This window comes from Rhinopithecus roxellana, chromosome 16, assembly GCF_007565055.1.
Source record: "Rhinopithecus roxellana isolate Shanxi Qingling chromosome 16, ASM756505v1, whole genome shotgun sequence".
Taxonomy (NCBI): Eukaryota; Metazoa; Chordata; class Mammalia; order Primates; family Cercopithecidae; genus Rhinopithecus; species Rhinopithecus roxellana.
This window is the reverse complement of record NC_044564.1, coordinates 18,363,674-18,377,183: the sequence shown is the minus strand read 5'-3', so window position 1 is coordinate 18,377,183 and position 13,510 is coordinate 18,363,674. Positions and strand designations below refer to the sequence as shown.

General features: G+C 55.9%; 1 protein-coding gene and 1 non-coding gene across 4 annotated transcripts in view; both read right to left on the bottom strand.

Moving 5' to 3' along the window:
- Positions 1 to 1,065: 1,065 nt before the first annotated feature.
- MIGA2 (mitoguardin 2) overlaps positions 1,066 to 13,510 on the bottom strand; it is a 37,110-nt gene continuing 24,665 nt past the window's right edge. Inside the window, exons 8-17 of one of the 3 annotated variants that reach the window (XM_030919888.1) lie at positions 13,201 to 13,301; positions 12,507 to 12,622; positions 10,024 to 10,096; positions 9,709 to 9,795; positions 5,201 to 5,299; positions 4,739 to 4,873; positions 4,201 to 4,233; positions 3,944 to 3,997; positions 3,130 to 3,246; positions 1,066 to 2,847 (exon numbers count right to left, since the gene is read on the bottom strand). In XM_030919888.1, the coding sequence (XP_030775748.1) occupies positions 2,641 to 2,847; positions 3,130 to 3,246; positions 3,944 to 3,997; positions 4,201 to 4,233; positions 4,739 to 4,873; positions 5,201 to 5,299; positions 9,709 to 9,795; positions 10,024 to 10,096; positions 12,507 to 12,622; positions 13,201 to 13,301 (1,022 nt within the window). In that variant the 3' untranslated portion in view covers positions 1,066 to 2,640. Of the gene's footprint in view, positions 2,848 to 3,129; positions 3,247 to 3,943; positions 3,998 to 4,200; positions 4,234 to 4,738; positions 4,874 to 4,902; positions 5,078 to 5,200; positions 5,300 to 9,708; positions 9,796 to 10,023; positions 10,097 to 12,506; positions 12,623 to 13,200; positions 13,302 to 13,510 lie in introns of those variants that run through there. The other 2 variants (XM_010360916.2, XM_030919889.1) reach the window with 2 other exon arrangements.
- LOC115894057 lies at positions 12,129 to 12,234 on the bottom strand. The gene has a single exon (XR_004054112.1). It is a non-coding gene; the product is annotated as a U6 spliceosomal RNA (small nuclear RNA).

Here is a 13,510-nt window from a genome sequence, read left to right as displayed (position 1 = left end):
GACCTCGTGATCCAGCCGTCTCGGCCTCCCAAAGTGCTGGGATTACAGGCGTGAGCCACCGCGCCCAGCCCAACTACCTTGTTTTTAAACTCTGCTTAAAGGTTTAAGAGTAAAGTACGGCCGGGCGCGGTGGCTCAAGCCTGTAATCCCAGCACTTTGGGAGGCCGAGACCATCCTGGCTAACACTGTGAAACCCCGTCTGTACTAAAAAATACAAAAAAACTAGCTGGGCGAGGTGGCGGGTGCCTGTAGTCCCAGCTACTCGGGAGGCTGAGGCAGGAGAATGGCGTAAACCCGGGAGGCGGAGCTTGCAGTGAGCTGAGATCTGGCCACTACACTCCAGCCCGAGCGACAGAGCGAGACTCCGTCCCAAAAAAAAAAAAAAAAAAAAAAGAGTAAAGTACATGCCTGAAACTTAGGCTAAAGTATTTTAGAAATACATGAGATAAACATGGCAAATATTAATTACATGACCAGAGGTGTTGGTTTTATGAGTGTTCTTTATATGTTTTTTCAATTTTTCTGTACATTTGAAAAAAATTTTTTAAGTTTCTTTTTTAAAAACCTTTAAAATAAAACTTGTGATTTCCAGCTGCCCATGAAAACATGTAACGATTTGGCAGGCTTGGACCTGTTCCCACTGTTCCAGCCGCTCCCCCTGGCTCTCACAGCTTGGGTGGTAACAGCCTTTAAGTCTGTGAGTCTACACCTTGGCCCGGTCCAGTGCCTGCATTTTACAGATGTGGAAACTGAGGGCCAGTGAGAATCCAATTCCCTAAGATGGTGCCTGAGTGGGGTCCACAGCTAGGCTGCCCACCTCGCATCCATGGCCTTGAGCATGGCACTGGCTGCTCCCCACCCTTCCCCGCTGACCAACAGGGCTCCCTGCCTAGGGATGGCTGGACCCTGTCAGGCAACCAAGTGGCCCCAAGTAGGATCACAGCCCCCACCAGGCTTCTCCTGACCTTTGTCCTGGAACCTTCACCCACGGCACCCCAAAGAGCAGGTGCCCTGCTCTGCCCCAAGAAGTAAACAGCCATGCACATAACCAACAACATGGCAAAGTGGAAGGAAATCATTTCAATTGTTTATTCGACTCACAGTCAGTGCACACACTCTACCATCCGAAAGTCGAAACTGTGACAATCGACTGCTACAGGCAGTGCACGGATGTGTAAACAAAATGAAAATGCAAATCAGAGTGGGCAGGGCCAAGGCCCACCATTACATTCACAGCACAGGGTAAGTGCAAATGAACAGGATGTCAGGAGAGGGGGGCGGGGAACACAGGGTCCTTCCTGCCCCGGAGGCTGCCTCCGGGCATCAGCCTGGGAGGCTGGTTAGTGCCCATGGAATCTGTGTCTGGGAAGAGGCCCACAGCAGATGGCCACACCCAGCATCATCTCCTCTCTGTGGTGCACCCTCCCATCCCCAGACCCCTTTCCCTTCCAGGGGAGAGGAGCCCTGGTCACAGGAGCCAGTCCTCTGACTCCTGAGTGTGGAAACCCAGGAGGGGTGTCTGTTTCTCCCGCAGGCCTCTTAACCTGGAAAGGGCAGAGCCCCAGCAGAACGCGTTGGGGCCGCAGACACCTGCTCAGGTGAAGACACTGAGAAGTGAGTCTGCCGGGCTGACAGGACCCTGTGGCATGAGGACATCGCTGCTAACAGGAGTCTCTCTGCAGGCCCAGGGGAGGCTCTGCCCCCGTGAGGCCCCAGGAGCATTTGTGCGTTGAACTGAAGGCAAAGTGCTGGACAGTTTCTTGTCCTAATGAGGGTGGGGAAGCTGGTCCGGCCACATACATCCTCTCGACCTCCCCCAACGTGGTCCCCGGGCCCACGGATGACAGGGTCCTGAGTGACACCTGATCAGATCCCCCAGCTCAGAGCCTAGCACCGCCCAGGGAGGTCCAGACTCATAGAAGGGGGATGGGCGGGGGCAGGAGGGCCCAGCTCCACCTCCGCCCATCTTTGGTGGTGACAGAGGTGGAGGAGAAATGTCGATCTTTGGCAGGGCGAGGGAATGTCAAAGGACAGTGTCCTGGTTTGGTGCTTGGGTTTGTCAAGGGTCCAGTCCCTGCCCAGATGAGAGCACAGGAGTGGGAGGCCCACCTCTGCCCCACCTCTGGATGGCCCGGACCTGCTGCCCACCAAGGTGGCCCCACTCTCCTCCTCTGGAGTTGCAAACTCTCTGAGAAGGCGGCCAAGGTGGGGACAGGACAGACGGATGCCTGGATGCTGAGACCTTGCAGCTACAGGTGGCTTCTAGCTCAGGACACTGTGACCTTCACCACATCCTTCACTTCCACCCTCCCAGCCCCCTTGTCAGCAGCCCTGGGGCAATGGGAGGTTTTGGAGTCCCCCACCTGGGGCATCCCAGCTCTGCCTATCCCAATTCTCCACAACACTCCCCTCTCACTGCCTTTCTCTCCTGTAGGCCCCACTGGTCCTGGCCTCTGCTTCCCCCAGGGACTGTTCCATTCTTCTCCATGGAAATTTCCCCTCTAGGCCTTGGAGACTCCCAGATGATGGGGGTGGGGCAAGGTCAGGGGCAACTGGCCCTCAGCCACCACAGCTGTCAGATACCAACCCAGGGAAGGGAGGAGAAGCCTGCTCTCCGCCGCCTCCCAGCCCGTGCCACCTCTATGGCAGCTCCCCCAGGGGGCCGTTCTCTCGGGGTAGCGTCCCATTCAGGCCTGCACTGCTGGCCACGGGCACCCCCAGGTACCCCAGCAGGATCTCGCTGCGGCGCCGGGACAGCTGCAGGATGTCATCTGCCAGCGCAGGCACTGACGTGTAGCGCACATTGTCCAGGTCAAACATGTCCCTCAGGTACTGCACAATCTGGTGCTGGGGGAGCAGGGCTGGTGTCAGGCCTGGCGCAGGCCGCTGCCCACCATGATGCCCTCCAGGTCACCCCAAGTCCCCTTCTCCACCACCAGAGCCCCAGCCCGTCCTCTCCATCCCCAGGTTCCTCCCTGTTGCTGCTTCCTCTGGACCCACGTGGGTCCGGCTCTGCCTTCTCTCTGGGAGCAGGCCTAGGCCCAGGCTCTCACCCCATTCCTGGCACCTCCCAGGACGCCTGTGCCCAGCGCAGGGGTCAGGAAAGAACGAGAACTGCTCCCTGTTTACCTTGAAGAAAGCACAGACTTCAGCGAGCTGAGGCTTGGGTCCAAGGAAGCCGAAGGCTAGGACAGGGCTCACATGCTCCGATACGGAGTAGAAATGGGAGATGAAGCCGTCGGGCACCTGCGGGTGGGCACAAGGCTGAGGGGCCAGGCTGGGGCACCAGGCCCAGGTGTCGCATAAAGGGCTGGGCTTTAGAGGTCGCCCTAGCTTTCCTGCTAGATGACCCTGGGCAGTGACTCGAGCTTTCAAAGCCCATTCTCACTTGTGCAGACAGGGTAACCGTGGGCCGCTGTGAGAACTGCACAAGGTGGGGCCATGGTGGCTCCGAGGGAAGTGCCTGGAGCACGTGGCCCCGGCAGCTGATATCAGCTGGGCAGCAGAGCCTGGCCGCAGAGGGGAACGACAAACCACAGCCCTGATAGCGCAGCCAGTCGCAGCCTGGGAGCGGAGATTACAGCAGCCTGACTGGGGCGGGGAAAGGGCAGGAGGGACAGTGCTCTGCTTGCTCCTGGGTATCCTGTCCCCACTGAGATGCCTGCACCAGGCCAGGTGCCAGCCCTGTGGCCACCACCCTAGAGTGTCCGTTCTCCTCCCCAGTGGCCTGCTCTGTGCTGGGCCTGGGGAGGAGAACAAGTGGGTCTACATGCGCCTCCAGGGAGCTCCCGGCCCAGGGAGAGGTTACGGCGGAAGAAGGGGGCCAGGGCCATGCGCAGTGAAGTCCAAGTGGCTCAACGAGGCTGCCCTGCACCAGCTCCGCTCCCCACCAAGCTGCCTCAGAGCCCAGCTCATGCTCCCCTGGGCCTGCCCAGTCACTCACCATCAGCAGCCTCCTCTTGGCTTTCAGGACCGACCAGCAAGCAGTGGCCAAGGCCTACATCAAAGATAGGATGTCCTCTGGCTGTCAAAATGGGCCTAGCCCACAGCCCCTCACCCTCTGTCAGCCCAGGATCAAGCTTTTAAACCCAGCTCACCCCACTCCAAGCAGGAAGATGGGGCTGGGTGCCTAAGCTCTGCTGCTTCCTCCTGATTTTGGACTCAGACATACCTAAACTTGAATCTTGACTCTAATCTTACCGCTGGATCTTCTCTGAGCCTCAGTCTCCTCTTCTGCAAAGGAGCACAACACAGCACTCCCACATCATTTGGTAGTTGTGGGAGCAATGGTTCCCTCCTGTAAACCGCCTCGCAGAAGCCTGGGTCCAGGCAGCACAGCCCGGCTGCTGGAGTGTCACTGCTTGCCTTGCTGGGGGTCCTGTGCTGGGCTGTCTCTCGCTCTGTGCCTTTTTATCTTTTTGGTTTTGCTTTCCCCTCTTTTAACTTGATTTAACAGGATGCATTAAAATGGAATCGAATTCATATCAGCACAGAAGTGAAACCACTCAATAGGAAGAAAACGCATACCACGTTGGTTCTAAACTGGGGCACCAGGCAGCAATGGGGCACCCTGGAGGCTTCTCCAGAGCAAACTGTGGTCTCCCAGGCCTGGCAGCCCCAGATCTAGGGGGTGAGGGCCCAGCCCTGGTGCCAGTGCTAGGGACAGAGGGAATGGAGCCAGGAAACCGCATGGGCTGATGTGAGCAAGCGTGGGTCTGGGAGCAGGGCAGCGACCTACCGTCTCCTTGAAGCTGTCTGACAGCCAGCGGTTCCGCAGGACGGCGAGCACCGAGGCCGGGGGGTTCTCCAGGTCCTCAAAGGCATCCATGAGGATAAAGTCCAGCACGATGTCGAAGAAGCTCATGCATACCACCTGCAGAGGGTGCCCCCGGGAGGCTCATGCACGGGGGCACTGCTGGAGCCTCGGGGCCACTTTCCAGATGGGGAGACTGAGGCTGGGGGGCTAAAGCATGAGCACACGTTGGGGGGACACGTCTTCCCCGCTCTGCTGTGCAATGGGTGTAGCTGAGGCCATTCCTCCCTCCACCTTGGCCTGGGGTAGGGCAGGAACTGGGGGCTGTGAACAGCGATGGAACCGTCTCAGCTGCTTGGAACTGAGGTAGAGCTTGGCACAGGAATCCCCTTGCTGCTCAGATGCAGGGGAGCCCAGGATGTTAGGGTTCAGCACAAAGCAACTCACCCCTCGGCCCTCCAGCTCCAGCCGTGTTGTGGCCCAGGTCTCGGGCCGTAGGGCGTAGCTCAGCATCTCCTCGTAGCTCTCCAGGAAGCCTTTGGGGCTCTATGGGGAGAAGCACGGCCCATCCTGGTCACTGGACAAGACCCGCAGGGACAGGCTGGCCTGTGGATGGGGGACATGCCAAGGCACGGCTGGGGCCCATCCCCACGCAGCAGGCACAGAGAAAACGTAGCAGAGAAGGGTCTCCTACTTAGCACAGCGTGCTTCTCCAGAGAACCAGGGCACCCAGTCAGGTCTCAAGCCAGCTCCTCTGCTGAGCGCCTGCTGCCTTCCACGAGTGCCTAGTGTGACAGTGTGATCTCACTTTGGAGGGACACAGAATGGGAGGATTAGAGTCAGGCAGCTGAAGGCTCAAATCTCCGTGACCTTGGACCTCAACGGGGAAAGGGGAGAAGCTACAGCCCCACCCTGATGAGACTCTTCTAGGGCAGTTGCTGAGCTCGTGTGTGACGCAGTCAGTCCAGCACCAAAGCCTTCAACAAACAGTGTTTAAAGCGCCCTGCACAGCACGGAGGCTCTCGGCACACATGATGCATCCTTCACTCTCTAGGACCCTGAGGGTTAGCTGGGGTTTGGGATGCTCTTTTCAGATGTGGGTCTGCATTTACAGATGTAGAAAAACACTTAAGTGTCAGGGTTGGTTCTCAGCATGGATTAACTCGTGACTTTTTTTTTTTTTTTGAGACGGAGTCTCGCTCTGTTGCCCAGGCTGGAGTGCAGGAGTGCGATCTCAGCTCACTGCAAGCTCCGCCTCTTGGGTTCACACCATTCTCCTGCCTCACCCTCCTGAGAAGCTGGGACTACAGGTGCCCACCACCATGCCTGCCTACTTTTTTTGTATTTTTAGTAGAGACGGGGTCTCACCGTGTTAGCCAGGATGGTCTTGATCTCCTGACCTCGTGATCTGCCCGCCTTGGCCTCCCAAAGTGCTGGGATTACAGGCATGAGCCACACCACACCTGGCTTTTTTTTTTAAGTCTTTGTCGCCCTGGCTGGAGTGCAGTGGCGCGATCTCAGCTCACTGCGGCCTCCGCCTTCCAGGTTCAAGTGATTCTCCTGCCTCAGTCTCCCAAGTAGCTGGGATTACAGGTGCCTGCCATCACACCCAGCTAATTTTTGTATTTTTAGTAGAGACAGGGTTTCTCCATGTTGGCCAGGCTGGTCTGGACCTCAGGTGATCCACTCACCTTGGCCTCCCAAAATGCTGAGATTATAGGCAAAGCCACTGCACATGGCCCCAAATGTTTTGAAAAGTATTTACATTTTAAAGAGATTTTGCCAGGATGATCCTAGGCCGTCCCTTAACCGCCCTGAGTCTGTTTTCTCATCGGTAAACAGTGACAATGATGAAGATATGGGCTGGTCCTTGACACCTGAGCATGCCCTATGTCATCGCATAAGGTCCCCAGGACACACCCATTTCCACAGGAGGACACTGATACGCAATGAGGTTTTGTGGTCGCCCCACTGACACCAAGTTGAGCGAGTGGCCTGATGCTACAACCCCAGTCCCTCAGTGCCTCCCACAGGGCTAGAATCTTCCCAGGCCAGGGCCTGGCCCCAGTCCTCACAGAGCCACCTCAGTGACTGCTCCAGTCCCAGGGCGCGGTGCAGGCTGTGGTGCTCAGGTGCTGCTAAACGGCTTTCATTTCTTAATAAAACCAAAGTTCCATACTGGGAAGGTTGCAAAGGGAGCTGCCCAGAGGGTGGGGCCCTGGCATCCCCTTAGCCCTCCTTCACTTGTTCACTCACCCTGCTTCCTGGGGAGGCCCACCGACCAAGTTAAGGGCTCAGGCTGGGTCCGGGCCACCTGGCTTCAAATCCAGTCTACCCTTCACATACTCAGTACCCTGGACAAGCCCCCTTCCCTTCCTGGGCTCAGTGTCCTCATCCGCCAAAATTGCAGTGAGGCTCGAATGAACTCTCCGTAGTGAAGAACCACTGAGTACACACTGAGCTCACTGCCAGGTAAACAGCTGCTGCTGGGAGAATATCCGAGGAATGCTGATGCAGTACCTGCCCTATGCCAGGCCCTGGATGGCGCACACACCTGTGCCAGGAGAGTTCTGGCCCTGGCCCTCATGAAGCTAACTGAATAAAGGGGGAGGAAGGACAAGGCAGCCCATGAGCAGGAGGCAGGGTAGTGAGGCCACACCGCCACGGTGAGCCCAAGGGTTCTCTCGGGCTTCAGACGATGAGTCAGGTGATGACCTCCTGGGGACAGAGAAGGCTGGGGGTACTCAGATAACAAGTGACCAAGGAAGGGGGAAGGGAGGGGGACAGAGGAAAAAGTGGGGTGGGGGCTTCCAGGTACTGGTATATGTCCTACTTCTTAACCTGGGTGCTGGTTATACAGAGTTTGTCTTTCATTAAATCCTATACATAGGCCGGGCCTGGTGGCTCACACCTGTAATCCCAGCACTTTAGGAGGCTGAGGTTGGTGGATCACCTGAGGTCAGGAGTTCGAGACCAGCCTGGCAAACATGGTGAAACCCTGTCTCTACTGAAAATACAAAAATTAGCTGGGTGTGGTGGCGCACGCCTGTAATCCCAGTTACTTGGGAGGGAGACTAAGGCAGGAGAATCACTTGAACCTGGGAGGCAGAGGTTGCAGTGAGTCAAGATCGTGCCACTGTACTCCAGCCTGGACAACACAGAAAGTCGCTGTCCCCAAAAAAAAAAAAAAAAAATTCTTACACTTTTTGGGTGTTTTTGTTTGTTTTTGGTTTTTGTTTTTGTTTTTTTGAGACAGGGTCTCACTCTGTTGACCAGGCTGGAGAGCAGTGGTGCAATCATTGGCTCACTGCAGCCTTGAACTCCTGGCCTCAAGCAATTCTCCCATCTCAGGCTCTCAAGTGCTGGGATTACAAGCGTGAGCCACCATGCCTGGCCAAATCCTATACTTTTTACACTCACTACTATGTGCATTTCACAATAAAGTTTAAAAAAAAAAAAAAAAAGATTGAGGACAGGTGTGGTGGCTCACATCTGTAATCCCAGCACTTTGGGAGGCCAAGGAGGGTGGATCACCTGAGATCAGGAGTTTGAGATCAGCCTGGGCAACATAGCAAAACCCTGTCTCTACGAAAAATACAAAAATTAGCCAGCCGCAGTGACGCATGCCTGTAACCCCAGCTACTAAGGAGGTTGAGGTAGGAGGATCACTTGAGCCTGGGAGGTGGAGGTTGCAGTAAGACGAGATCGTGCCATTGCACTCCAGCCTGGGTGGCAGGAGTGAAACCCTGCCTCAAAAAAAAAAAAAAAAAAAAACAACAAGATTGCGCAACAGTGTTCCTGGGGCAGAGACCAGCATATGCAAAGCCCAGATCAGGCAGCAAGTCTGGTGCACTAGAAGCAGACCCTTCAGCTGGACAGGACGAAGCTCACGGGGCAGCAAACCACCAAACAGAGCTTGGCCTTCAGCCCAAGGGCAGCAGGCGCAAGCGAGGGTTGTAGGTAGCTGGCTAGTGAGGTTAGATGTGTGTTTTAGAGTCATCTGTCCGGGCCGGGTGTGGTGGCTCAAGCCTGTAATCCTAGCACTTTGGGAGGCCGAGACGGGCGGATCACTAGGTCAGGAGATCGAGACCATCCTGGCTAACACGGTGAAACCCCGTCTCTACTAAAAATACAAAAACTAGCCAGGCGAGGTGGCGGGCGCCTGTAGTCCCAGCTACTTGGGAGGCTGAGGCAGGAGAATGGCGTAAACCCGGGAGGCGGAGCTTGCAGTGAGCTGAGATCCGGCCACTGCACTCCAGCCTGGGCGACAGAGCGAGATTCCGCCTCAAAAAAATAATAATAATAATAATAATCTGTCCGACCTGTTCATAAAACTTTGCTCAAACCCGTTAAGGAAAACAAAAAAGACGAGTAACCAATCATCAGAAAAATTCTGCAACCTCATCATTAATTAGAGATGCAAGGAAACAGCCTTATTTGCTGGCAGCGATGTAAGTTGTGAAAGCCTTTTGGAGGGCATACTAGCAATATCTGCCGGGCTTCTAAATGTCAAGGACCCAGAAATGTCATATCCAGGGCTTTGCCACACAGAAAACCTCACAAGAGAGCTGTATAAGGAAGATTACAGTAGTGACGTCTGTGATGGTGAACATCAGACAGCCTAGGTGTCCATCCGTCAGGCAATGGAGGCTTCGTGTGGCGCGCTCCACGCAATGGGACACTCCACAGTCGGGGAAAACCCCTCCCAGTGCTGGCATGGAGAGAAGGACACCCAGGACACCACATGCCGCTACGCTCCAGAGTAAACTGCGGGATGGTAAGTAGGGCACAAAGACTTAGAAACGGAATAACAACATCCATGGTTGCAGAGTCTACAGCACGGAGTAGGAGGAACACCTATCAGCCTGTGCACAGGGGTTCTGGCAGATGGGGTTCAGGGGGACCCTCGGTGGTTTGCATTTTATAATTTGCCCCCCTACCCCACTCCCTGCTACCTTCTCAGCCTTGGTCATCAGGCCTGTCACCATCTGTCGGCCCACTTTCCCGAAGAAAAGCTGGTTACTCTTATCTTCCAGAAGCCCCTAGGGAAGGAGGAAGGGAGGGGAGTGAGCTGCCAGGCATGGCAATCCCTCCAAGCCCACGGAGAGGGCCACAGAAGAGGCCGAGTAGGTGGCCCACCTGCCACACAGGAGCCCAGTGTGGGAGCAGGCCTGGCCAGGGACCAGGAAGCCATGTACATGCCACATAGCCACGGCCAGCCTGACTACCCCTTGCCTCCCAACCCCGAGGAAGCCCCAGGCCACACCCACCTCAAAGGCCTGCCGCACACAGTGCAGCTTGGCCAGAAAGTCCTGGTCGCTGTAGCAGCCCAGCAGCTCCGTCCTGAGGGGAGGACAGACGGCGTCACACAACCCGGTCCCTGCCCAGCGATGCCCCGGGGGGTCAGGTGGCACCTGGGTGGGGAGGTGGGAGGCTCTGGCTCCAGCCCTGGCCCTGCCTCAGCCCAGCAGTGTGGCCTTTGGCTGGTGCCTGCCTCCCTCGAGGCTTTGGTCTTCCCAGGCCAAAGGACGAGGCTGCCTAGATGATCTCTGAGGACGTATCAGCCTCTAAGGCACTGGGTACAGAGATGACCGAGGCCGCCTTAGGCCACAACCAGCCCCACACTTCACTGGCAAAGAACCAAAATGGCCAAACTGCCTCCTGACGGCAGATGTGGCGGATCACCCGGATCACTTCAGCCAGTGTCTAATTCATTTCTGGTCGGTGAACTTTTTTATTTTTTTTGAGATAGAGTCTGTCGCCCAGGCTGGAGTGTGGTGGCGCGATCTCGGCTCACTAAAAGCTCTGCCTCCGGGTTGACGCCATTCTCCTGATTCAGCCTCCCGAGTAGCTGGGACTACAGGCGCCCACTACCACACCTGGCTAATTTTTCTGTATTTTTAGTAGAGACGGGTTTTCACCATGTTAGCCAGGATGGTCTTGATCTCCTGACCTCGTGATCCGCCTACCATGGCCTCCCAAAGTGCTGGGATTACAGGTGTGAGCCACCATGCCCGGCGAACTTTTTTTTTTTTTTTAGACAGAGTCTCATTCTGTCGCTCAGGCTGGAGTGCAATGGTACAATCTCAGCTCACTGCAACCTCTGCCTCCCAGGTTCAAGTAATTCTCCTGCCTCAGCCTCCCGAGTAGCTGGGATTACAGGCATGCACCACCATGCCTGGCTAATTTTTGTATTTTTAGTAGAGACGGGGTTTCACCATGTTAACCAGGTTGGTCTTGAACTCCTGACCTCAAGTGATCTGCCTGTTTCTGCCTCCCAAATTGCTGGGATTACAGGCATGAGCCACGGTGCCCAGCTCAGCTATTTTTTTTTTTTTTTGAGATGGAGTCTTGCTCTGTTGCCCAGGCTGGAGTGCAGTGGCATGATCTCCACTCACTGCAACCTCTCCCTCCTGGGTTCAAGCGATCCTCCTGTCTCAGCCTCCTAAGTAGCTGGGACTACAGGTATGTGCCACCACGCCCAGCTAATTTTTATATTTTTAGTAGAGATGGGGTTTACACCATATTGGCCAGGTTGGTCTCAAACTCCTGACCTCAGGTGATCTGCCTGCCTCGACCTCCCAAAGTACTGGGATTATAAGCATGAGTCACCCTGCCCAGCTCCAGATTAACTTTTAAACATATATACTGAAATCTGCAAGCCATGACCAAAAAGCCAAGTTCTCAGGCCGGGCGCGGAGGCTCATGCCTGCAGTCATAGCACTTTGGGAGGCCGAGGCAGGTGGATCACTTGGGGTCAGGAGTTTGAGACCAGTCTGGCCAACACAGTGAAACCCCCATCTCTACTAAAAAAATAAAATAAAATAAAAAATAAAAAAAATAAAAAAAAATTCAAGTTCTCAGTCTCTTATCATACAAAAAAGTTAATATAAGATGGTGGGCCGGGCGCGGTGGCTCAAGCCTGTAATCCCAGCACTTTGGGAGGCCGAGACGGGCGGATCACGAGGTCAGGAGATCGAGACCATCCTGGCTAACATGGTGAAACCCCGTCTCTACTAAAAATACAAAAAACTAGCCGGGCGACCTGGCGGGCGCCTGTAGTCCCAGCTACTCGGGAGGCTGAGGCAGGAGAATGGCGTGAACCCGGGAGGCGGAGCTTGCAGTGAGCTGAGATCCGGCCACTGCACTCCAGCCTGGGCGACAGAGCGAGACTCCGTCTCAAAAAAAAAAAAAAAAAAAAGAGAAATTAAGTGACTTGTTCAGGGTGGCAGAATTTGGAGGGAGTCTGGGCCTGTCTGTCCCCACAGCCTGGGTTCCTGACCTCTCCTACGGAGGGGCTGGGTCCAGACACTGCACTTAGAGCCAGTGCCCCCTGTGTGGCTGTGGCTGTAACCCCCCGAGAATTTACTTTTGTTTTTATATGGAATACTTGGTAAATCTGCGTGTTATCCTTATGCCGGGACCACGCTAATCTCTGTATCATTCCAATTTTTTTTAGTGTATGTGCTGTAGAAGCAAACACCCTCTTAGAATTTAGAAAAGGTAGTAACTATTGTTCTTTATTAATTATGTTCATTTGTTACTGTCATTATTGGTACGAGACCTGCCAGTATGGGTCCATCCAGGCCCTCTGCAGCTGGGGGAGGCGCTGTCACCAGCTCACCATGGCGCTCAGGCAGCCTGGACTCACTCAGGCCGAGTCCTCGCCAAGCACCGCTGGCTTCTCCACCTCCCGTAAGGGCCAGGATCACCCACCACCTCCTGCTCCCTCCCTCCCTCCACACCCGCTCACCTGAGGGTCCGGCAGAGCACTTTCCCCTCCTTCACCAGCTGCAGGGCCTCCTCGTAGGCAGCAGCGGGTCTGGAGAGTGGGATCGGGTAATCCCCGGTCTGCAGGGACTCAAAGAGCTGGGGGAGGGTGCAGAGGAAGAGACCGGGGAGCCCGTGTGAGCAGCACACCACAGCGCGAGCGCACCTGCCTGTTGGTTGGCCACAGCGGCCACCCCAGGGGCCTGCCCACTGCTAACCTCTCTGAGGGGATGTCAGAGGAAACACTGGCCAGGAGGCCCCAGTTCGAGCCGAGCTCCAGCCCTCAGCATCCCCATCTCCAGGGGTCCTTCCCAAAAAGGCCATCTAAAGGACACAAAGCGCACGTCCTCCAGTCCCAGGGAAGGACACAGTGCCTGATCCATGTGCCCATGGCAGGAGACTGAGGCCAAGCAATGGGCACAGCGGCCTGGAGAAGTGCCAGCACGGGCTGGAGCCCTTCGGGACAGAACCCCTGCTCTCACCCACAGGACAACGGCCCCTGATTTCTCAGCACCCCCCATCTCCAACAGCTTCGAGGAGGCCCGTGAGAGCGTCCAAATTCTGCTCCCGTCGGAGAAAATGCCTCCAGTTTCCCATGACCCAGTGCTGGCCCTGTGGGCCTGCAGAGGAGGCCCAGCCTTCACCCCACCCCAGGCTTGGTCCCTACCCCCAGTCACCTCGGTGGCAGAGAAGAAGGAATCCTCTGAAGTCAGGCTGTCCTCATCGTCTGCCCGCAGCCGCAGTGAGCCCTCGGTCAGGGGCAGCATGAGGGTCCTCTCTGGGAAGAGCAGCAAGAGAGAGCGGGCTGAGACTCCAGCACGGTGCTCGGCTGGAATCCCGGTACACAAAGCCCCCCACCAGGCCCAGGGGAGGCGTCGTCCGGGACCTGTGATTCCCACGCTCAGTGGCAAAGCTCTGACATGCCAAGCGCTTCTGCATGAAGACAGTGGACTCCTCGTCTCAGTGAGTGGCCTCCTTCAATACCCA